The sequence below is a fragment of the Nansenia antarctica genome (assembly GCF_963989245.1).
Source record: "Nansenia antarctica genome assembly, chromosome: 2".
In the NCBI taxonomy this organism is placed as follows: domain Eukaryota; kingdom Metazoa; phylum Chordata; class Actinopteri; order Argentiniformes; family Microstomatidae; genus Nansenia; species Nansenia antarctica.
This window is the reverse complement of record NC_137675.1, coordinates 63,365,796-63,390,614: the sequence shown is the minus strand read 5'-3', so window position 1 is coordinate 63,390,614 and position 24,819 is coordinate 63,365,796. Positions and strand designations below refer to the sequence as shown.

Here is a 24,819-nt window from a genome sequence, read left to right as displayed (position 1 = left end):
TGCTTGACCTTAACGGATTTGAACTCAAACGGTAGATTTATGACTAACAATATCAAAGAATATTGTTTGGTGGGTTGTTGTCAACCAGCTGCAGGTGACATGGGATGATACGAGACTTCTTGTTGTCGCGGGATGATACGAGACTTCTTGTTGTCGCGGGCGGCGTTACCGGCCAACTCCAGGATCTCAGCAGTCAGGTTCTCAATCACCTGGGTAGTGGTCCCACATTCCGAGGAGAGGCCGGTGGGTCGGGAGCGGGGATGATGGCCCCCCAGCGGGGCCAAGCCCGGGAAGAAGACCCGCGGACGGGTCAAGATCACGATAGCGTTCATAGACAACAAGTCGAAGAAAAGAGTGTGATAATAGTTCTGCTGCTTTGAGTGTCGTACTTATAGCTCGCCATGAAGGCGTTCATTGGCCACTGGCTCGATGTCACCTCATCCAATCAACGAAGAGGGAGACTGTTTCACTTCCGTCTTTATGAATCTCCCTCGCGCGCCAGAAATCAAAGTTAAAATCGAACTCTTCTCATACAAAACTAGTATTGTGTAGTGACCGCTCGTTAGCGAGCAAAGTATTGATAATTCACGGCGTTCCAGCCTTGTACAAAGCATTATTATATGTTTGTGTTTACTCAATCACCCAGGCTGCTTAGCGGGTGATATGACGGGATATAAGTGGGACAGAGATGAATGAATGTTGTTGTTGTCAGTACGTATGCAGAGTGTGAGAATAAAGCGCACATGATTGTTTTTCTACCGGCAAAACGACTACATCGTCCAGTTATTGCCGTCACTCCTACAATATACTATAAAACATAAAAAATTACTTCACAACTTAGTATATTGTTATTCTAATTTATTATAATAATAATTATTAGTATGATTATTGTTCAGCTCTCCCTCTAGTTAGCTGAATGGTGAATCTTCTGCTTGCTCCGGCAGTACGGGTGAAATGTTGAGATCTGACACAATTCGGTTTGATTTCCTTCCCCCTCTATTAAACAGATTGTAAAACTGACAAACACATTGATCTATTAGTACATGTAAATAATTAACAGTGAACGAACTAACAGAAAAGATTTAACAAACTACACAATCATTCAGAACTCAACTTACCAACTCCCATCTCTCTCTACAACTGACCTCCCGTTTCCCCTGTGTCTCAGACCACACTCATTAAGCCCGCCCCCATTTCTATCTAACCAATCACTCCCCTCATGCATACTTTTAACCAATCACAAATCACACAAATAAAATAACCCCCAAATGAACTACCCTCCCATGGATTAGCCAAACACCTCCCACTTGGTCCATTGGTCCTTTATGACTAAATGGACCACAACTTTCCCTCTCTTCAATAGTCATTTTTACTGCTCCTCCACGGGAAACAGCACGACCACCCGCCTGACGTCTCGGTCGAGCGTTGGGAAAAGATCGCGGCCTTCGCTCCTTCTTCGTCCTGAAGCCCCCACTCCTAGAGCAGGCTGGCTTAGGCAAGCCCTCACTCTTACGTCCCGAACCAGCCCCTTTTCGTCTGGCCTCGCTTCCACCACCCGCCCCAGGCGGAATTGCCCCTTTAGGGCATTTTGGTCAGCCAACCAGACCACGTCTCCCACGGCCACATTTCGGGCTTCTCTGTGCCACTTGGTGCGGATGAGAAGTCCGGGCCCAGCTAGTTGACTCCACTGTCGCCAAAACCGTCCCACTTCTTCCTGGACGCCGAGGCTAATTCCGCTTCTTGTTTCCCTCAGGCGAGTAGCCTCCCACTTTGCGTCTTCTGGAGCCCTCCTGCAAACCAACCACTGCCTAACAGCTCGCCGGACCCACCCAACTACCCGAATGAGCCTGCCTATTTCACTGAAGCGTTCTGGCTCAATCAGGTCCATGAGAGCAGCGCCCCAAAGCCTCTCCCTCTCATGCTCGAGGTCCCTGGAACTCCCAACCGGTGTGGATGTCCCCTTTGCATTTGCTTCCTCCTCAATGGCGCATTTCGGGTCCAGCCCCTTCCTCGCCTGAGCGCGTGTTACAGTTGCAGTGAACGCTTTCCGTTGCAGCATGCTCACGCTGTCTCGAGCACTTGCAGCCACCTCCGCCGCGGATTTCATGGGCCACTTCTCCACTGCCCACGCCAGGAACTCCGGACCATTCTGCCAGGTCGAGCCTTCTCCCAAGCTTTCCGGCGGGCAGCCTCGTGTGACGAGGTCTGAGACATTTAGATCTCCGGGGATCCACCACCAGTCGTCAGTAGGTCCAGCCCTTTGGATCTCTCCGATCCTGTTCGCGTAGAATGTTTGGTAGCCGTAGCTTTCCTTTTGAATGGCCCCCATGACGGTCTGGCTGTCCACGAAATGAAACCATCTCCCCACGCCCAGTCGACCTTGCTTCTCCCAGAAGCCCTTAACCCTGGATGCGATTACGGCCCCACACAGTTCGGATTTAACGACATCCCCCTTCTGAGTTATCGGCGTCAATTTGGCCTTTGACTCGACCAGCCTTACAGCCACTCCCCTGGATGTTTCCTCGCTCAGCTGATCAGCCAGCACCAACATCTCTGACTCTGGCTCCACATTGGCCCTCGTTTCTGCAGGCTGGCCCTCTTTGCTCCTCCCACTTTGACCCGACTGGATCCGTGGTTCCGGAGCGAAACCTCCAGCGTTGAGCGTCCTCTCGATTCCCTCCGTGATGCTCCTCAGCTCTCTCCTGTCGCCATGAGACGCTAGAATGTCGTCTACATAGGTGTCCTCCTCAAGCGCTCTCCGCTCTTCTCCTAGGTGGGCGACCTCTGGCAGCCTTGCCGTCTTCCTCATGGCCAGCTGGGCGATGCATCCGGCTGGCTTGTCCCCGATGTTGACGCGGGTAATTGCGTAGGTTTTGATCTTCTTTTCCTCTGCGAGAGTCATCTCTTTCCCGCCCGGCTGACCATTTCCGCAGCGACACCCTCCGCACTTTGGCTCGCACGCGGCGCTGATGCTATCCCAGCTCCACCACTCGAGGACCTCTTTGCTGCTTGCAGCTGTTCTCCCGGTCTTTTCATGACCTTGCGGCTTCTGGTCTCCATCCTCTTCTTTTGCGCTGGGCGTCTTGCAGGGGATCTCCTCAAATCTTACTGCCTCCGTTTTCAGAGAACGCGCAAAGTGCGTCTGGGAGTTGTGTGCGGATCTTTCCCAACTTTCAAACAGGTCTGGGTGCGTTCCTCCCACGGTCTTCCCCAGAGGCCCGTCCCACAGCACTAAGTCTCCCGTCCCTCTTCTCCACCGTGGAGCGAGTCGTCCCTCTCGGTGGCTGATCAAGAGCTCGATTTCCTTAGGTCGGACTAGCTCTTTCTTCTCGACCCCAGGGAAGAACTTACAGAGTCGCTCTGGACTGATGACCTTGTCTGCACGAGCGATTGTGTCGAGCCCGTAGCATACCATCTCGTGGGGACTCCATCTGTTTTTGCTCCACGCCCTGACCTTTAGCAGGTATTTGTTAGTCTTGACCCTGACCTTCATTCCACCGACCCCCTGCACAGTCAGTGTTACTTGCCTCCGCTCCAGTTGGAGCCGATCGGCGGCCCGGTTGGTGATATAATTTGTGTCGGAGGCGAGGTCTATGAGGGTTCCCAGGGCATTTCCTGCTTCTGTTTTGACTATCAATGTCATCATTAGTACTGGATGTTCCTCTGGCCCATTCTCCGCTAAGAGACCCCCGCCTTCTGCGCCCGTGTTCAGCGTCATCGAAGCCTTACTGGTGAATGCGTCCTTCATCCTCCTTTCCTGTTCAGGGTTGAGTCCCAAAGAGTCCAGGACTTCCCGTTGCTTATCAGAGAACCCTGGCCCTGTCTTCTTTCCCTCACTCCACTCGGGACACAGAAGGTAGTGATGACTTGCCCTTCCTTCATTCTGCTTGCACACTCTGCACAGGTACCGGTTACTACACTCCCCGTCGGCGCCGTGCATGCCCAAACATTTCTGACAGGCTTTGCTTTGCCTTGCTATGGCTCGTTTCTCTGCCAGACTGAAACTCTTGAACTTTTGGCAGAAGAATATTTTGCCACCGTGCTGATCGCTTCCACAGATGTCACACTCTTCTCTTCTTTCCGAGTTCCTGCCCGTGACTCTGGTTTCACCTCGATGTTCCTCCTCTTCTTCATCTACCGGTGAGTCTTTCTCCGTGGCCCTCGTGAATGCCCTCTTCTCCCATCTGACTGGCCTCTCCGGTGTTCCCCCAGAGGTTTCTGTGGAGCCTTGGATTCGCGCCATCCTTTTCGAGGATTACTTCCTGCCTTTTCAGAAACAGAAGAAGAGCATCGAATTGCTTGTCTGGGGCGACTTGGTTTTCGGGTTCGGTTACAAAGGTAAACCAGCCTTCCTGCACGCGATCTGGCAGTTTGCTCTCGATGGCCTTAATTACAAGTGGGTTCTTCATAGCGCCCACTTCTCCTAAGTCAGTCAGGTCCATGAGGGCTCTTTCCACTGCCTGAATAAGGTCGATCGCTTTCCTCGGCTGGTTTCCTTTTACCGCTGGTATTCTTTCCAATTCCTCAATAATTTGCAGCGCGATGGTTGCCTTGTCTCCAAACCGATTCTCCAAGGCTTTGAATACGTCCTCCGCTGAGCGGTAGCTCGAGAGTTTTAGCTCCTCGAAAACCCTTCGGTCTATGCTCTCGAGGAGGTGGAGTTTCTTCACCTCTGGTGATCCCGAAGGGTCTCCCTGCTGCTGCAGGCTTTCCCACTCTTTCCGCCAGCGATGAAAATCTCTCATACACCCGCTGAACACGGGCAGCCTTGTTGGAGGGAGTTTGATCTTGGAGATGGCTCCAGTGCGGTTGCCTTCCAGCCCTGCCTCCCGGGCTTGTTCCCATGCTTCCCGCTGAGCCTCCAGTAGTTTGGCGCGCTCTTGAGCGGCTATTTCTGCTGCCTTCAACTCAATCACGGCCGCCTTCTGCCTTGCCTCAGCGATCTCTTCTTCGGCCCCCAATTTCACCTTCGCTGTCTCCTTCTCAAACTCGGCCACGCTATCAGCTGACTTCAGTCTTGCCTCAGCGGCTTTCCTTTCCAGCTTGGCAATGGCTTCTTTATTTTCTCTATTTGTCGCTCGATCTTTGGCCTCTTCTTCGGCGAGAACGTCGGCCCTTTCTCTATTCGTCGCTCGATCTTTGGCCTCTTCTTCGGCGAGAACGTCGGCCCTTTTCCTCTCATCTTTGGCGAGAGCGTCGGCCCTTTTCCTCTCATCTTCGGCGAGAGCGTCGGCCCTTTCTCTATTCGTCGCTCGATCTTTGGCCTCTTCTTCGGCGAGAACGTCGGCCCTTTTCCTCTCATCTTCGGCGAGAGCGTCGGTGGCCATTTGCTTTGCTGCGGCGGCCTTGTCGGCCATTTTGTCAGTATTCTCCTTCTCAACTCTTCCAAATTCAGTCACAAACGTTTCCCAAAGTTCATCCCTTTTGTCCTCCAGCTCCTCTAGTGACTTTCTCGTGTTGCACGCCTCAACTACAGGGATCCACTCCCCCCAGCTTGATAGCAGACTTCGCGCTTTGATGATGAGGTTCTCTGTGAGTGTGCTTCGTTCTTTACAAACGTCGTGGGTTGCCTCTTCTAGACTGATCCTCTTCGCGCCTTCGTGACTCCTTTCTGCTCGTCTAATTGTGGATGAAAGTTCGACCCCCGCGAACCTTGTCCACATGTTGGCCTTTAAGACGTGACCGACCTGTTCAACCTTCTGAGCTCTCTCCTCAGCGGCATTGGTGATGTCTTGAAGAAGCTGACTGTTACCTGTCTCAGGTTCCTGACTTGCTTTGGCCTGCAAACCTTCCTCATAATTGTCGTCTGCAGAGTTTAGGTCTTTCGCGTTTGACAGGAGCGCTATCCACTCGCGTTTCATGTCATCTTCGCCCATCAATGCCACTGACCTGATGATGTGGCGGTATCCTCTCTCAAAAGTGACTGCCAACTTTTCCCTTTCGGTCCTTAGTGCCTCCATTCTGCCTGTGACTCAGAAATAACTTGTGTGTACCTGTTTCGTCTTTCTATCTTATATCTTCAGCCCTCTCTGACTCCCTGAGCTGATTTGCGCTGGTCCCTGCACTTCCTTAACTAGTCTTCGGCAGCGGAACCAGGTTCACCGTGGGGTCATCCCAGGGATACTGCTAAAAATAAAATAATAAAGTGGGCGAGGATTTTCCTCCCCCCGACGACTTAATACCCAGGTACACACAAACCTATTTTAATGCAAACAGTCAATAGAGTCACAGAGAAGAGTGCTGGGTGTGGGTAGCTCTCTGGGTAGCTGCTATTAGCTCGCAATTCCTTTCTTGGTGGGTCTTGTAGGTTAGCCTAGCTGGCTGTGGATTCTTGCAGTTGGGTTAACCAGTTGAAGCTAGCCGTGGATTGTTTCACTCCTTGCCTGCCTAGTTAGCTGTAGCCTTGAGTGCTATAAGCTCTACCGCGTGCCTGCTGCGCTATTTCGACAACAGGGCTAACGCTAGCTTAGTTGGCTAATGCTACGCTAGCTAGCAAGTGGCTAATTAGCTACAGTCGCGGGCGCCATGGCTCCGTTTCCGGCCTAGTTAGCTGTAGCCTTGAGTGCTATAAGCTCTACCGCGTGCCTGCTGCGCTATTGCGACAACAGGGCTAACGCTAGCTTAGTTGGCTAATGCTCCGCTAGCTGCAAGTGGCTAATTAGCTACAGTCGCGGGCGCCACGGCTCCGTTTCCGGCCTAGTTAGCTGTAGCCTTGAGTGCTATAAGCTCTACCGCGTGCCTGCTGCGCTATTGCGACAACAGGGCTAACGCTAGCTTAGTTGGCTAATGCTCCGCTAGCTAGCAAGTGGCTAGCTAGCTACAGTTGCTGATTTTACAGCGAAGTTGTCTGATCGCCCGCGTATTTCGATCCAAATAAACATAAGGGTGTATCGGAAAGAGGAACTACATCTGTATATGTCGATATTATAAGCAATTTTGTGGACACTGGCGTACCCTCTTCCGCACACACATCTACCGAGTGAGACACTTTATAGCAGGGGTGCTCACACTTTTTAGGCTTGTGAGCTACTTTTCAAATTACCAGCTCAACAAGATCTACCAACCAAATAAAACATATTGCCATTGCTGCGAACACAAAAATGTACTGTAATAATAACAAATTAAGGCCACGCTACACTGTTTCAAAATCAAAGAAGAGATTTATTAAGGGAAAGGTGGTTGGCTCTTAAAAGAGCCTTTTTGTGGTTTAAGTGGTGTCACACTTTGAATGTTTACTTCTTCTTTGGGGCTGCCTTCTTTGCCTTGGGCTTCATGGTCTTGGGCTTGGCTGATGTCTACGGGCCATTTTTGCCACCGGTGGACATACGAGCGGTTTGCTTGGTGGGCTGGCCGCCGCCGGTGGATTTACGAGCAGTTTGCTTGGTAGTGAGCTGCTTCATGGGCCGGCCGCCGCCGGTGGATTTACGAGCAGTTTGCTTGGTAGTGAGCTGCTTCATAGGCCGGCCGCCGCCGGTGGATTTACGAGCAGTTTGCTTGGTAGTGAGCTGCTTCATGGGCCGGCCGCCGCCGGTGGATTTACGAGCAGTTTGCTTGGTAGTGAGCTGCTCCATGGGCCGGCCGCCACCGGTGGACATACGAGCGGTTTGCTTGGTGGGCCGGCCGCCGCCGGTGGATTTACGAGCAGTTTGCTTGGTAGTGAGCTGCTTCATGGGCCGGCCGCCGCCGGTGGATTTACGAGCAGTTTGCTTGGTAGTGAGCTGCTTCATGGGCCGGCCGCCGCCGGTGGATTTACGAGCAGTTTGCTTGGTAGTGAGCTGCTCCATGGGCCGGCCGCCGCCGGTGGATTTACGAGCAGTTTGCTTGGTAGTGAGCTGCTCCATGGGCCGGCCGCCGCCGGTGGATTTACGAGCAGTTTGCTTGGTAGTGAGCTGCTCCATCGGCCGGCCGCCGCCGGTGGATTTACGAGCAGTTTGCTTGGTTTTGTCCATGACGCTAACTTCCTTCGTTCAGTTGAAGTATAACCAATCTTAACAGAACGTTGTACATTTATAAACCCCCAGTCGTGCCCCGATTGGTTGGCGAATATAGACGCGCTCATTGGCTCGTTGTTGCCTCCTTCTCCGGCTGCCATTGGACACGAGCACCGGCCGCGCCGTTGCCGCCACAAATTCAAACACTTAAACCCTGCCACGCGCTTCCTTTGTTTGGCCCTGTCAGGGAAAAACCTTCCGCTGGGCAAAAGCTACCGGGGGTGCGGCCTAACGCGTCACGACCAGCTGGCACGCGCACGCGTCACGACCAGCTGGCGAGTGTTTTTGAAACCTCCGTTTTGGCCGCCATTAGCGAAAAGCTTTAATTTGCCTCTACAAGTGTTAATATGTCATTTTATGAAGTTTTAATATGTTTTCAGGCGAGAAAGTAACCATATATATTCACAAAATGTATCCGGTTTATCAAAATAACCCGTTTATATAAAGAAAGAAACGGAGGTCTGATCAGCAGATCATTTCTCATAAAGTTGCAAACGCAACTTGAGCCCTGGACTAAGCATCCTAATATGTCATTTTATGAAGTTTTAATATGTTTTCAGGCGAGAAAGTAACCATATATATTCACAAAATGTATCCGTTTCGCCACCCACTTACGGTGGTTGTGTTCCATTCGACGTCCTTTAATCTCGCTGCTGTTTGCACACTGTTGTCTATTCTAAATCTAAAATGTCATCACTAGTTGTCCACAACCACTTCATACAAATGATGAACCAAACAAACGTAAACTGTATTATGGAAGAACGAGGTCCACTACACAAGGAAGGGGTGGATAGGACAAACAATTGCTTGACCTTAACGGATTTGAACTCAAACGGTAGATTTATGACTAACAATATCAAAGAATATTGTTTGGTGGGTTGTTGTCTTTTCTTGGTTTATGGGACTTTCAGAAGACTAGATCACTAGATCATTTCAATTGGTGGCTGCTGGCCAAGAGTTATTTACTTCCGAAACTGTCTCATATTTAGGTCAATGTGTTGTTATGAAGTGGTGTTTTTAGCAGATAAGAATCATTATATTATACCCTAACAAAATAAATAAAAGTTATAAGAAATACCCTAAAAATACCCTAGAAAATACCTATTATCTAATCTGCATCTATTTCCCAAAACTAATATGAACTCACTTTTAATCCTAGGGTCTTATTTTTTCAAAAAGTTTTATTTTATTTATTTATTTGTTTGTTTGTTTGTTAATTTATTGTTAAGCCCCGCAATAAAGCAGGGCATACATTTCTTTTGTTGATACCCATGTTCCTCTCTACGGAAATCTTAATGGCAAAAGGTGAAAGATGTATGCGATCTGAATAGAAACCAGAGTGTACTAATTCTAGGGTCTTATTGTAACGTTTTGGTATGATGAGCGGCCCCAGGTGCCGCGCATAAAGGAGGCAGACGAGTCGGCAGCAGTACCAAAGAAAGGGTTTTTACTGAGACGGCTGCGACAGACCTAGCGATCAGGAACGCTGAGGCTGGCCCTGGCTGTCATCAGTGTTACCACAACGGAGGAGCTGGCCCGATGACCAGTCCATGTGGGGATTGTGGACCGCCAGCCAGGGATGGCCGAGGATGAGGGGGCAGTCAGGGGAGTCAACAATGAAGAACTGGATCCACTGGGAAGTGCTCCATCTTATCATGGTTTTGATTAGTTAGACTGTAGACTCAGATTCACAGTCAAACTGTACTCGTGCTGCAGAATATGGACGGTGTTTTGAAAAAGACTGGTGGAGAGAATAAGTCAATAAAGCACTTCAGTTTGCATAAGAGAAATAAATTCAGATGTGTTTGATAGTAACAAAATAAATAGAAAATGTTCTTCCCACATGAGAAACCAATATTTTTTTGCTGTCTGTCTATTATTGTTTGTCCTGTTGGCCCTGTGTCCCTCTTCTTAACGACTTGTTTATACTTGAGACTTGTCTATTGTGTGTGTGTGTGTGTGTGTGTGTGTGTGTGTGTGTGTGTGTGTGTGTGTGTGTGTGTGTGTGTGTGTGTGTGTGTGTGTGTGTGTGCATGTGCGTGTGTGTGTGTGCGTGTGCGTGTGCGTGTGTGTGTGTGTGTGTGTGTGCATCTGCGTGTGAGTGTGAGTGTGCGTGTGTGTGTGTGTGTGTGTGTGTGTGAGAGCGCATGCAATTGTTATTGTACTTGTTCTGTTCCGTAACTCCCTTTCTCAGAAATCCTGCCCCGAGGTGGGTTCCAGAAGGAATAAATGTCTATCAGAGGAGCGCTGCATTCCTGTAGGGATTTGAACAGGATTCAAGGGGACTACTATAAAACAAGATACAGCTGTCAACACCAACACCAGTTCAAGCCTTTGTATATACTGTATGTTTATTTATGATTCTCTGCAACTTTATCTATGCAATATTTACACATGTTAAAATGACATATCTCTTCTCTGGATTTTTGTGTTATTCGTCATCATGTTATCTACAAATCTTGTCAACATACTGAGTTTTGCCATTTTCTGCATAGTGAGTAGCGAGGGGCTCCAGCCTGTCTACGTGGTGAGGTGGTTTCATCAGCCTGATTATGGGAACACCACAGTGACTGGTGTTCCTGTAGGTCTGATAGCTGCTGGGACTTGTGGTCTGTACTGACTGTGTTCCAGCACATTGACGACCTCATATGAGCAGCAGCTTGCCTTGACTCAAAAATTCAACTCAAGTTCAAAGCACACTCTCATACCTCGCCAAGGTTACTTTAGTTTACAGTTGACACTGAAAGATAGTCTCCTGAAAGCAATGAGGGAGTACATCATGAATCTTTGCAGTGGTGTGTGTGAGTGTGTGTGTGTGTGTGTGTGTGTGTGTCTCCTTGTGTGCGTGTGTGCGTGTGTGTGTGTGTGTGATTGCCTTTGTCTCAGTGCCCGCAGTGGTGGGAGTGGACACAGTGGGTCTCCTGTAAGTGCAGCATTTCTCAGTGCCAGTGGAGGTCAGGCCCAGGCACTGTGGGGGTGCGCCCCTATCCTGCCGCGGTGGGCCGAGAGGCAGGGGGAGGCCTCTGCACTTCTGGGAAATGGCCTGGGCCTAATTGGAGCCTGACTGGCCTCACATGTCTCCACTTAGGAGGAGGAGACTGAGACGGAGGATCCCGCTGGCCCTGAGAGATCTGCAGCATGCCTGGGCTGTTTCTGTTTTCCCTTCATCAGCACAACCACAACACAGACCTCTCAGCTCAGTCACAGGCCTACTGGCCACGCGCCAAAGAGGAGGACCACAGGGCATGGTGGTGTAGCATGGCAATGGCATGGCATGGCATTCTTGTCATGTTCCCTTTGTGTATCAGTGCCACCGTTTTGGGTATGCCAGCTCCCCCAGGGCAGTAGCTCTTCTTTCTGGATTTGAGTGTTCTTACTGACCTCTGTCTGGGTCACAGAGGTCAGTAAGATCATCCTCACGTTGTTCTCTTTAGGTTGTGCAGTGCACAGAACACGCTATCTCACAACTAAAGACTGGCTCACAATGCCTCTTAAACCCCTACATTGTTTCAGCTGAAAAGCAATGTGAGAAGAGAATAACAGGGTAGAATTACAAAAACAAAGATGAACCTCCAGCTTTACCAGCCCACCCTCTCTCTTGTTTGCTCACTCATTTGTTCCTGCTCTCTCACTCTCTGTGGCAACATGCCTCTCATTTCCCATAAAGCAAGGTCAACTCCCTTTGTCACTTTGCATTTCTCGAAAATGTCATTATCTTCTTGTTTTACACCCGCAATAAAACAATGTGTGAGTTGAATTGTGTGAAGATGATTAACAAAAGCAATACATCTGGCTAATGCTTTCAAAAAGGCACCTGGCCCATTTGGAGAAAGATAAACTGCACACAGATGTTGACTTGATAGCTTCAAAATAAGTTTGGATTTGTTTAAATCATTTTGAAATGTAGAGAAGTTGAGAGAATCATTGAGATGTTGTGGCGGAGACAACTCATGTGGAACTGAGAGGTTATCATTGAACTATGAAGCCCTCATTGCCTTCTTCAGAGGCACAACCGAGAGCATCCTGACTGCATGCACCACTGCATGCACCACAGCCACTGCACTGTCGGGGAAAAGGTACCGAAGCCTCAGGGCTAAAACCCAGTGGATGACAAACCCCAAACAATCAGGCTCCTGGAGAAACACACTGGTAAAAAACTAAATACTCTTACCCCCAAAACCCGTACTAAAATGTAATAAAAGCGATTCAGATGCCATGTCATGTCATACCATCTGTTAGTGACAGTGTTAACACTTATACACAGACACTTGCATGACTTGAATCTGAACCCGAGGGTGTATAGGTTAACAATGGGTTGAATCTGAACCCGAGGGTGTATAGGTTAACAATGGGTTGCAGCTATGTCATTGTCATTATGTCTTTCTACTCAGAAACAACACTGTCAGTTGATATTTCTACTTATCCACTGTATACATCCATTCATTGCAGTTTCCAGCGTCCTCCATTCCATTGAGAAGAATCATTTCTTATTGATTGCATTTCCAGGCATCATTTGATATGATACATGATCACTTGTAAATATTGATATTTCCCAGTTTCCCAGTCTGCAGCTGTTTAGGGCTTTCAATATTAACTTATGAAATTGTATCAAGCATTATGATGCTGTAAAGGAGGCAATGATACAACTTTATGGATATTTATTGCGGTCTCCAGTTACTGCTTGTTACTGCAGAAATGTAATGTTAAAAGACTGCCCCCAAGTGGAAGGTATGATTATTAGTTAGTTGTATTTTTGGGTTAGAATTCTACTACTGAACGACAGCAAAAAGTGTAGCATTATAGTGCACTGCCACCTTGTGGTAGGTTTAGGAAACCACTCTGATTATCCTGTGTTTTGACCCTCGATGAGGGATGAGCCTTGATTGATTTAAGTTATCACAGAGTGGCAACAACATTGTCATGTTGTGGGATCGAACATAAATGAAACATTACTATCCTTGAATGCAAGAACGACACCCACTCAGAAGTTGTGACGAGTTTGTCTTTATTTTATTTCAGCTTGATTACATGGCAATGATAGCAACCTCAAATCAAACATTATGGAACAAAAAAAGGAAAAATGGCACTCTGCTAATAATAATACTAATAATTAAAAAAAATGTATATTGCTACAAAAACTCAAAATGACATACAAAATGAAGACAAATACCCACTATACATTTAAGTATATACAACCTTGATAAATAAACCAATACTGTCTAGAATTATGATTGTTTGATTTGCATTTACTTTCTTTTCTCTCTAGTCAGTGCACTGAGATGGGCAGAGGAACTAAACATGACATCAAACAGGCAAGTAGAGCATTATGAACAACAGCAGGCACTGATGACATTAGAGAAGACATGGCTTTATGCACATACAGCTGCATTTTCATTACCGTGGTGGCAATTGTAACACGTACAATTCTACTTTGATGAAAAATATTCGGGTGAACAAAAGATATGTCATTTCTGTGGCGCTCACAGATTTGAACCCTCCACATATCTGAGCCCTCTTACTCTGGGACAATGGTCTCCCCACTGTGGAGTACATTCCTAACGAGTAGATTTGTATTGTTCCAAATCAGACAACCACTTATCCTCAAGAGCTCAATGAAGAAGTCCAAGAAAAGGCAATGCACTTGAACTGCCTTAAATCATCCCCACAACAAATAACTGTCGTTTGACTTATGCATAAAGAACTGTTTCACTAGGTCGGAATATTAATAGGCTTTAGCTACTTTTTAAAGAGATATTTTCCAAGGCATAAACAATGCTTCAGATTCAGATTCAGATAACGTTTATTGCCACTATGCATTACACATATAGGAATTTGCTTCGTCACCACAGCAAGTGCGTTTATACTTTTTTCACATGTCAAAAAACAGGACAACACAACAACAACAACAACACAGGACAGACAGACAGCTTTTGGGGGAGGAGTGTTTTAAAAAAATTCAACTTGGATTGTTCTAGCATTTCATATCTCTAGGTGAAAAGGCAGTTCAGAGGTTAGGCCTATCCTACTGGGTAAAGAGAGGTGAGGGCAACATTGTTGAGGCGGAGAGGTTTAAAGCAGCATGACTGAGAAAGACTGTCTTTGTGAATTAGCTATCCAGCAGCATGACAGGTCACATTTCATTGAGTGTCGTGCAGACAAGAAATAACGGAGAGAACTTTTCTGATCATCAAATTCTCCTGTGTATGTGTGTACAAGAGAGAAAAAGACAGAGGATGAGAGAGTGCAAGAGAGAAAGAGAGAGAGAGATGGGCAGATGGGGACAATAGCTCAGTTTCCAGACTCTTAAACCCCCTGTAAGCCCCTGAACAGAGCCCTGCATTGACAGACTCTTACTGGTCAGACCCCAGAATAGACATCCAGGTCCTACAGGAAATGAACAGCGGGAGCACTTTCCCACACTAAGACCCAGTCCAAACCGCACTACCGTGTTCCACAGAACTTGCACAACCAAACGTATATGTCCAAACTGCTGAGGTTATACATTAACAACAGAGTTCAACTTTGATACAAACAGAGCTTTGACTCTTGACATGGTTTTTGAGTGACAGTTTGGACAGGGCCTGAGTGTATCTTGATACAAACAGATCCACAACCTAGTAACGATCTCCTGAGAGGCAACTTTGACTGAAAGACTTTTTTCCACTTTTCTACAAAATCACAAACAGTTGGCAATTTTTACCCATATCCCCTCAGACAGTAAAGATCTTTACAAAAATCAATACAACAAAAGCTCAAGACATGAGACTGGAAAATACAGTTTATGCTGTAAAAATAGACACATATTGCCCAAAGGTATTAAAGCACACAATAAAAGATCACTCACTTTTTCTTTCCAAAAAGCTAGTAAGAATATTTTGGTTGGGATGCCACACTCGGTCAGACCTGCTGAATTTAGATGGTGTGTGTGTATGTGGGTGTGTGTGTGTGTGTGTGTATGTGCGTGTGGTAAAGCATGAAAAAGGGGTCTCTCTCTGTGGGGGGGGGGGGGGTTCACACGCAGAGAGAGAGACCCCCCCCCCCCCCAAGATACACCCATTATAGAGCTGAACATTCAGTCAGGGAGGAGGCTTTGTACGGTAGAAACCCAGCATGCTCCCTTTCCAGTAGCCTGTAGAGTAGTCCCAAAGCTAGAGCTATCCCAGAGAACCCCTCCAGAGGCCAGAGGGAGACCCTGGCCCGCCCTGAAAGCACAAAGTCCACTCTACTGAGGGTGAGCAGGTTCCCACAGCCCAGTCTCTCAAGTGCAACGGGGGAGTCTGAGCAGCTCTAGTGCCTCTTCATGGACGACACTTTCTTCTTCCTGGCAGCCAGCATCTCGTAGAAGGGATCCCTGCTGATAGCAGCTCTGTGAGATTAGCAGGAGAGAGGGAACAGAGTCAAGACACAAACAGGGGGCATTTTGTATCTTTCATAGCCTTCATGTAAAAATCTAAGCTCTATATAAGAGTGGCAACCACAAATGCAACAGTGTGTCTAAATAAATAACACTTAAGTTGAAGAAACATAATGGCCATTACAAACACACTTTCTCTGTGATAGATAATGATACGCTGTGGTTAACCAGGCAGAAAACACAGCCGAGCTGCACACTCACTTGATGCTGTTCATCCATTCGTCCTTCTCCTCGGTGGTAGGGGCTGAGATACGGTAGAAGGTGTGGTTGCCCTCCACCACGCGTCCATCCGCCTCCGTCTTACAGGCCTTGATCACCTGGTCCTTGTTGTCGGGGATGAAGAGCTCAAAGCAGTTCTACAGAAAGGAGACACTCTGGGGGTCAGGACAACAAAACAAACAAACTGCCAATGGCTCCTGACCCTAGCATACATGTATTTTTTCTTATGATGTCTGATGGATGATTCACTTAACTTAGACAAATGTATTTGTTTTGCTTTGGATAAAGGCATCTGCTAAATGCCAAAAATGTTATGTTAAAGACCGGTGCCGGACCACCAGAGGGAGACAGAGGACTAGACTACCACTGAACTGTATGGACACTGTAGTGCTCCCCCCGTATTCCTTTGCTTGTCTGAAGAAGTGATTGGTGGATGAGTGGATGTGCCTGTTATTCATGGAATTATAGGATGTAATTCATAAAAATGACAGGAAGGAGTGAGTAAAGGGGATAGTGTACCTGGTCTAAGAGATTCATCATGATAGAAGGTAGTGTGTGTGTGTGTGTGTGTGTCCTGTGTGTGTGTTATGCTATTGCTCCAGTGCTGTTCTTACAGGCTTTTTGTCCTCTACCTCCCGGATACTCAGGTTCTCCAGGGGGATGATTCCTCTGGGTTCCTTATCCTACACCAGGAGACAAACGTATACGATCAAAATAAAATAAAATGTTAAGAGTACTGGTTGCTGTGGGACACGCCAAGTTAGGATACGTGTCCAGAAGTAGGCTATCACATATCACAGAGGACCATAGATTAAGCTCCCGGGGGCTGTACTCACAGTGGTGTACTCAAAGTAATAGAGACAGTTGTCTGTGAGGATGAACCATCTTCTCTTCCAGGTTTTGACGCGTCCCCCTGATGGACAGACACCCAGTGTTAGACAGACTCAGTGGTGAGAGAAGGGGGGGGGAGCACCGAGCAGCACAGGGCCGAGCAGCAGATAGGCAGACAGACGGATGTACGGGACAGACAGACAAGACAGATGACGGCCCTAGAAGACACCCATTCCCCATGGTTTAATTTACCCATCCAGCACAGAACTATGCCCCCTGCTGTACCTTCACCAAAGCATCCGGACAACTAGGCATTCTGTTCTATGGAGAGATCAGCTTTAAAACCACCGGAGGAATTATGTAATTATGTTGAGTGAGATTGTTCCTGATATCTCACCAGAATATTGACCTAGCTGCTAGGTGTGGCCATTAGAGACTACCTGACTCCTATTCTAGTGGAGGCTACACTTAAAAGAGCACGCTAGACCCAGTAGAGTTCAAGTACAGACGACACAGTGTCTCTTGTTTTAAGCCATACTCTAGTTCTGAAACCTGACTGCTTACTTAACTTAGTCCCACGGTAGCTGACTCAGGACATGTATTTAGAGCTGCAACAGTAAGAAGGGATCGATACCTAGGAAATAAAACCAATCACCGGCTATGCTTTAGCCCTCCAGAACACAATGACCTCCTACTACTAATGAAAATCACCCTGCAGTATTCTCTATAGAGTAAAACAAGAACATTGTTTTCCTCATTTGTCAAATGAGAAAACGTGACCCTAACTCAGACTGTCATGAATGATTAGGAGGCAGGTTTTTTTTAACGCCCCAGGCAGAAATCCTCCCCTCTTTCATGCCCCTGAGGGGGGGGGGGGGTGCTCCTCTGGTTAACTCGGCGCTCAGTGATCTGTGGATGACCTCTGACCTTCCCCCGCACCCCCATTTCCTGTGAGGGGAAACCTGATCACAGCAGCAGATGGCAGCTCACACTGGGAGGATGAGATGCCGACAAACACAATCCGGCAGGGAAACAGAACGCCTGGAGCGACGCTACTCAGCACGGGGTTGCTCACTCTACGGGCATCTCAGCCTGACTGGAATGTGGAGAACTGCTAATGCAGTATGTCTATGGACACAGGCTAACAGGATTATGGTGTCCGCCCTTTTGGATTGATAAACATGATACAGAAGCGTGTTTGGGCACTGCTTGAAAGTGCTACACTGTTGAGCAATTAGACCATCACCCATGTTAGTATAAAGCCGCACTACGAAACCCCCACCTACAAAACACAGAAGAGCTAAGCGGTATTGACGCCACTTAACTGCACTGTAAGAAGAGAAAAGAAGATAAGGCACACTTGAACGTATCATATAGCAGCGGATGCTACTGTATATGATATCCCATCATATCACAGAGGTCCATGATATTGAAGGTTATTCAAACACTATTGTCTACATTTAGTCACTTTGTTAATACCATCCTTTCTTGTTGACAAGTTGGAGAGCGTTCTAAACAGGAGACCCACAACAATCTCAGGACACACAGGCATGAATGTTGAAACAGACACCAAAACACAGAATAGTCACGTGGACGAGAAGACAAAATGGCAGAATCACACAGCAGATGAGAGTTGATTGGGTTGGCGGTGGTGACTGATGATCACGTCAGTTCCTGTGACTCAGAGAAGACAACCCCGGCCAAAAATGTCCAGGACAAGACGGCTCTGTCCAGGGAGATTTTTGGAGGGCGGAGGGTGGAGGAGGGTGCTGGGCTGGAGTGGAGGAGGAGGACGCGAGATCGCCCATGCACAGGGAGGGAGGGAAGGGGAGAGAGGGGCTGGGCAAGCGGGGGTGAGGAGGGAACCAGGACATTTCTTCCACTTTTCAATTCCCATGAAATTGACACATTATGAGACAACTTGTCATTTTAATTGCTCTTCTGACTTACATGGCAGAGTAATGGCACCTTGGACTCGGCAGATGATTCAATTACAATCCACTAACACAATTACTGGAATCTTCGTCCTAACCACTTATGATTAAGTGCACTTAAACATGCATAGCTCCACTGTAGCACCCAGCCCCCGACTCCCTCTCTAACCTCTCCTTCTCAACACACTCCCCCACTCTCCCTTCTCCCCACATGCCCACAGACACCCAACTTCACTGCAGTCCAGCACCACACCAGGCTAAAGCCATACAATAACCCTTCCGATCCATTAAGAGCATGACAGAGAGCAGAGGCTTTGAGCAATTTGGCATAGGTGCAGTATTCCCTTTCTGCCCAATCAGAGTGCCAACACAACAGCAGAGATTTTCTTTATTTTTGAGGTGGAGGTTGTATGTTTGAAGATCATGTACAATAGCAAATACAGGTCGATTTTTTTTTTTATAGATTGCCAATGGATGTAATTCAAAAGCAACTTTATTTGTAGATCTCTCGGAAAAAGTTCTTGGTTGTGTTTTCTCCAGAGTTCAAAGAGGAATACTGCAGCTCCCAAAAAAACAGAGACCAAAAAGGAGGTTGATCACCACAGAAACACAGAGAGACGGTAGACCTAGTCACTCCAGTGGTCACAAAGCAAAAAACAAATAGGCCACCAGTTCCCCGAACAGGCTACTGAAGGCAAGCACCCGGCAACCGCCCGGTAACCACACATGTATATAGTGAGAGTGAGAGAGAGAGAGAGAGAGAGAGAGAGAGAGAGAGAGAGAGAGAGAGAGAGAGAGAGAGCAGCACGTGGACAAACCACCAGCTCAATGGGAGATCAAACGAACAAGACAGACAAACAGTCAGATCAAAATGAGATTAAGTCAATGGAGGAACAAACCCAACGAAAACAAAAATCCACAAACAAAACCATTAAAAGCGTACGGAAATAAATGAAGAGGAACGGAAGCATGGCGGACCACCAAAAGCATCTGAGAGCTGAGAGATGGACTAGTTTTGGGAAGAGCAGGTGTACATACCTCCTGAGGAAAGACAACAGCCAAAATCATGGGAACAAACAAACAAACGAGGAAGAAAGAAAACAAAAACAAATTAAATGATAAGAAATCATAGCACCACATCTTGCTAATTACAGGAGATACTGGATGCACTGTTTTACAACTTTGGCACTCAAGAGGAATTCCCCTGAACATGAATTGACAACAACCGTCAAAGTAAATGGAAAAACCTGAGACAAACAGATCGTTAATGTTTTATCAGGTGATGTATTGTTTCATCTACTGGTTTGCCAAAGCCTCCTCTGTTGGCGTTACTTGGGAACAGTTCCCTTAATCACCACCAGAGGGGGTTTCAGCTCACCCAAGTATTGTGGTAAGTAAGTATTGTGCCAACTTTTGTAAAGCACTGCATTGCACAGCAGTATCTCCTCTTGGGTCCCAGTCCTTGATGTCCGATTATTTACCTTCCACCCAAATGATTACACATTATTAGACTCCAACTTCCCAGTTCGGCATCACTAGAGAGTGATTGTGTGTTTTCCTCATGTTAAAAGTATAGGTTGTAAAGATTCACACTGATTCAATTGCAATTAGAACTTCAGATCATCATGGATTTATCAAAGTTAATTGTGAATCCATACAAACAGAGAAGACCCCACTGGGAAACAGAGAGGGTGGAGAGGTACATCAGGACAAATGGGTGGAGAGATCAGGACAAATGGGCTTCTCTCTACTGGAACACTTACTCATAGGGAATATTTACCCTGCACACAGACTTCCATGAAAGACCTCATGTCAAATTAGTGGTCGGAGGTCAAGTGTATGAGTATAGAAGTGTGTGTCTGATTGTGTAGTGATGTGAGTCTGCACTGTACTGTTCATGTCTCTCTATGGCCACAGGTACAATGTGCATCTGTGTGTGTGTGTGTGTGTGTGTGCGTGCGTGTGTGTGTGTGTGTGTGTGTGTGTTTGTGACAGAGAGAGAGTATGAATATGCCTTGTGTTGAATAATTGAAAGCTCTCCACATGTGGTCGTCTGATCTCAAGGCTACATCCATAATGCAGCATGGTGGATAGTAGCTCCTCAGATGTCGCACGCACACACGCACACACCCCTCTCACTGGTAATGTAGCGAGAGGGGGCACGGGTCATTATGTCGACCACCTTTTTCCTATGAAAACCCTGAAAGAATCCATCACACAATTGCGAGCGTGATGGACATTTAAAAAACGTTAATTGACGGGCACGGTAACATTGGGTGAGTTCATTTTAGAACTTCACAGTCTCTACCAGTGCAGCGTTTCGTCCACCTTTTATTCATGTGATCCTACTCACCCAGTTTAAGCAGCCAACCCTCCCGGTCTGGGTTGAAGAAAGTGTGTGTAAGGTCGTTGCCGTCGTCCTCTGGGATTTTGAAGGGCTCGTTCTTGATGCTGTCATACAGGTTCTATCGGGAGGGGAGGAGATGACAGACAAAGACATGAGTACAGGTGTTGCTGGAGACGAAGAGGGTAGGGCAGAGGGGCTTATAGGGGCAAAGGATGGAGGTATAGCTTGGGAGATTGTAGGAGGGTGGAGAGAGGGGGGAAGGACGGGAGAAAAGAAAAGTTGGTGTTGGGATTAACTGACCGAGAGCAGCCCTTTGGCAGGGAGAGAGGACTAGAGTGTGAGATGAACTTAAAAAGAGCGACACAGGGATGGAGAGAGGGTGAAAGGGAGGACAGGGGAGTAACGACCAGAGAGTTTAAGCAGAGCCCAAAGTACCCTGAGCAGGTCCTCAGGCAGGTCTCCCCCCTCGTTGATGCCTCTGTTCATGGAGATGAAACGCTCCACCGCAGGCTTGTCCTTCACGTTGGGGTTGTGCAGGCTGGTGTTCAGCATGATGATGGCAAACGACAGGATGTAGCAGGTGTCTGGAACACACACACACACACACACACACACACACTCAATGTAACACCAGACACCTTGTTCACACTCCCACTGGAGGAGAAGGAGTTCAGCTTGATAGGAATGCGTCCGAGGGAGCGATATTTACCATGAAAACACAGCCTGCTGCCTGTGTTTAATGCAGTGTTTAAATATGAATGTAAATGACTCTAGTTGAACCGATTGCACTTTGGAGACTAGCGTCAGAGAGAGAGAGATAGACCTCATTAGTGAAGAGTGAGGAGAGTGAGAGTAAGTGGAAGGGTGTATAGTTTGCTGTGTGTGTGTGTGTGTGTGTGTGTGTGTGTGTGTGTGTGTCTGTGTGTGTGTCGGAGACAATGTGGTCCAAGCCCAGCTGACACAGCAGCACTTTATCGGCCTGTTAGGCTGAGGAGAAAGCCTATGCATTATTGACAAACATCTGCATCCATGTTGCAGTCAAGCGTCTGCCGTGGGCACTGTGTCCCAGTCGGAAAAACACCCAGACAACCTTCCGGAAAACACTTATTCACCATGTCTTCTAATTAAAGCAGCGATAATTGAGTCAACACTCATATCCTGTTCAATACTGGCTGTGAATTAGAGGAAAGGACTTCAGCCGAGGCGCCTTTGAAGCGTCCTTCAGTGAGAACAGGATGACTTGGTGCGCACGGACGACTTGAGGGTGTGAGGTGTGAAGTGTGTGACATTGACGACAGGACATACCTGTGGACTGGAAGACGCCAGGATTGCACTGGCAGTAGCGCTGAGCGAAGGACTCCATCATGCGGTCGATCTTCTGGGCCTCCCCCGGCAGTCGGAAACTCCACAGGAACTGTCTGTCAGGAGGCGGGAAAAGAGCACAGTCAGCAACACAGCAGCAGCCCCGTCATAGTCAAAAGGCTGGATGAGATTGCTTTTACATTAGGGTGAGATTTCCACCGTTAGGGGTAACAAATGTATAGGACAATCAGGTTATGGTTTATCAGGGAGAGGCTATGGCATGGGTCCGGGCTCAGGTCTACAGGAGGATATAGATTAGGGCTGCCACAAACGATTATTTTCATAGTCGATTAGTCACCGATTATTTAAACGATTAGTCGACTAATCAGATCATAAATTACAGCTTATCGCACAATTACTCAATCGCTCTTATTTAGCTATCATCTTCTAAATCAGCTTCTAAATTTAGCTTGAAGTTGTTAGTTGTTGTTGTAGGCATGTGCTAACTAAAAATAAAGACAATTAAAATGATTGTTCACTCAAAAATAGATCTTTTAATGAAGCAGCATATTTATTTCTGGCATCACTTGCATGTAATGTAATAGTGCAAAACAAAGGGTATAGTGCATCTTCTCAGGCATCAATTTTATCACAGTACATCATTTTTTAAATGTAGTACTCAGCAGTTTGCACTCTACTACATTTAAAAATTGTGTTTGATGCCTGAGAAGATGCACTATACCCTTTGTTTTGCTCTCTCTCTCTCTCTCTCTCTCTCTCTCTCCCCCTCTCTCTCTCCCCCTCTCTCTCTCTCTCTCTCTCTCCCCCTCTCTCTCTCCCCCTCTCTCTCTCTCTCTCTCCCCCTCTCTCTCTCTCCCCCTCCCTCTCTCTCTCTCTCTCTCTCTTACACACACACATTTAATATCTTTATTTGCGTTCCCATTTTACAATAAAATTCTTGAACACAAACAGTATTAGTTGCACCAGCATAGGACACTCGATAATTCAAGCTTTACAATCTGTCTATGGGTACAGGTAGCAGCGTCTCCTCCATATGTGGCGGCTGCCTGACGACTAGTCTGTGGACATTACTAAGGCTTCCAAATATAAACACTAATAATTTACATTTGTACCCAAGCTGTACAATGGCATAGAGATCCGTGTCCACTGACAGTCCGTTCAGGTGCGCCAGGGAAGGGTCTAAGGCATTCTCCGGTAGTCTATAGACTCTCCCGCTGAGGAGCGCCCGCTTGAACGCGAGCCTCAATACGGTGATAAAAAGCATTGATGTCAAAGCGAGTTTTCCAAGCACTGGTTGCATCTTCTACATTAATGATGGCAGTTACAACGGGTGTGCGTGTGGGCAGATGTTAATAAAACGTTATTTAGGTTTAGATGTCGAAAAACTCTCAAACAACTTTCACGAGCTGTGCGGCAACCGGCCCGCTCCCCAGCTGCTGCTGCACACGCACTAGAGTGCAGATCAGACAGACGCACTTCCAATATCACATCGTGTAAAAAAGTCCTCCTCCCATTCTGGATGGAAGTTGTACGTTATTGGTTTCTTACTTGGTCCAGCTTCCGCACTCATTTGTATACCCTTTCTTTAGTATTATATAGTAAATAGTAGAAATTGGAAGGCTAACTAGTTAATTAGTCTCGCCGGTATTGTAGTTGGCGCTGTTGACTGCGCATGCGTGGTGAACCGTGTGTTAGGTGAAAAGATCAGATCTCAGACTGGCTTACCTGTACGTCAATCAAGTGGCAAAAGCCATAGTGAGGATGGATGATAGGCAAACGCTAGCCAGTGGCAGCTTCAGGGAAGAAAAACGAATGCTTATCGCTTATTTCAGCTCCAAAAAAACATGCGATGACGTCGATTACCAAATATGTCGGCGACGATTTTGGTAATCGACGTCGTCGCGACTAGTCGACTAATCGTGGCAGCCCTAATATAGATAATGCCCATATGGGAATAGATCTGTACTCTGTACGGTCAGAGTGAGTGTATGGGAGAGCTGATTAGGTGAGTCTACGGTGAGCTCTTACCGAAGGGCCTGAACCAGGTTGAGGTCTGTGAATTCGTGAAGCTCCACAAAGTCATGTAGGACCTGGAGGTTGAAGTCATCTCTGTAGAAGAGAGATAAATTGAATAGGCGAAGTTTAGTAGCAACAAAAATATTCACACAGTTTTTCAATGCACAAGGACACACACACACACACGCGCGCACGCGCGCACGCACGCACGCACGCACGCACGCACGCGCGCACACACACACACACACACACACACACACACACACACACACACACACACACACACACAGGGTGGTCCAAGTCACACACACTCATCATCTCATTTCTACCATGACATCACTCCTGACATATGTGCCCTTCAGAGTTAGTGATATCACCCATGGGATTGCGGGATGTCTCTTAGGAGGCCTCTCTGGCACGGGCAAATGCAGTTGCAGCTACCCAAGTGGATGTGTGACCAATCCGCTTTCAGGAAGAGACAACAAGCGCTGCCCCTCCCCCGGCGGGATCAGACCCAGCTCTTGATACCAATCAGAGAAAGAGAGCATCCATAAAGAGGTTTGTGCCTGCTCTCCAATTCCTGGTATGACCTCCTCGACCACACCCAGGCTGAAACACCATCAGGCACGTCTCCCTGCACAATGCAGACTATACACACAGCAGAATCGCTGGGTGTTGGCCATAATGCGCTGAATATAAAAGATGGTATCTACTCAAATGAGACACATTTATCCTCCATTTCTT

General features: G+C 47.4%; 1 protein-coding gene across 2 annotated transcripts in view; it reads right to left on the bottom strand.

The window, feature by feature from the left end:
- Positions 1 to 15,047: 15,047 nt before the first annotated feature.
- The window catches only part of cyth1a (cytohesin 1a), a 30,230-nt gene continuing 20,458 nt past the window's right edge, over positions 15,048 to 24,819 (bottom strand). For both annotated transcript variants that reach the window (XM_080524099.1, XM_080524100.1), the window contains exons 6-13: positions 24,088 to 24,168; positions 22,042 to 22,154; positions 21,172 to 21,320; positions 20,743 to 20,854; positions 16,461 to 16,537; positions 16,239 to 16,307; positions 15,607 to 15,761; positions 15,048 to 15,357 (exon numbers count right to left, since the gene is read on the bottom strand). In XM_080524099.1, coding sequence (XP_080380225.1) covers positions 15,279 to 15,357; positions 15,607 to 15,761; positions 16,239 to 16,307; positions 16,461 to 16,537; positions 20,743 to 20,854; positions 21,172 to 21,320; positions 22,042 to 22,154; positions 24,088 to 24,168 — 835 coding nt within the window. In that variant the 3' untranslated portion in view covers positions 15,048 to 15,278. The remainder of the gene's footprint in view (positions 15,358 to 15,606; positions 15,762 to 16,238; positions 16,308 to 16,460; positions 16,538 to 20,742; positions 20,855 to 21,171; positions 21,321 to 22,041; positions 22,155 to 24,087; positions 24,169 to 24,819) is intronic.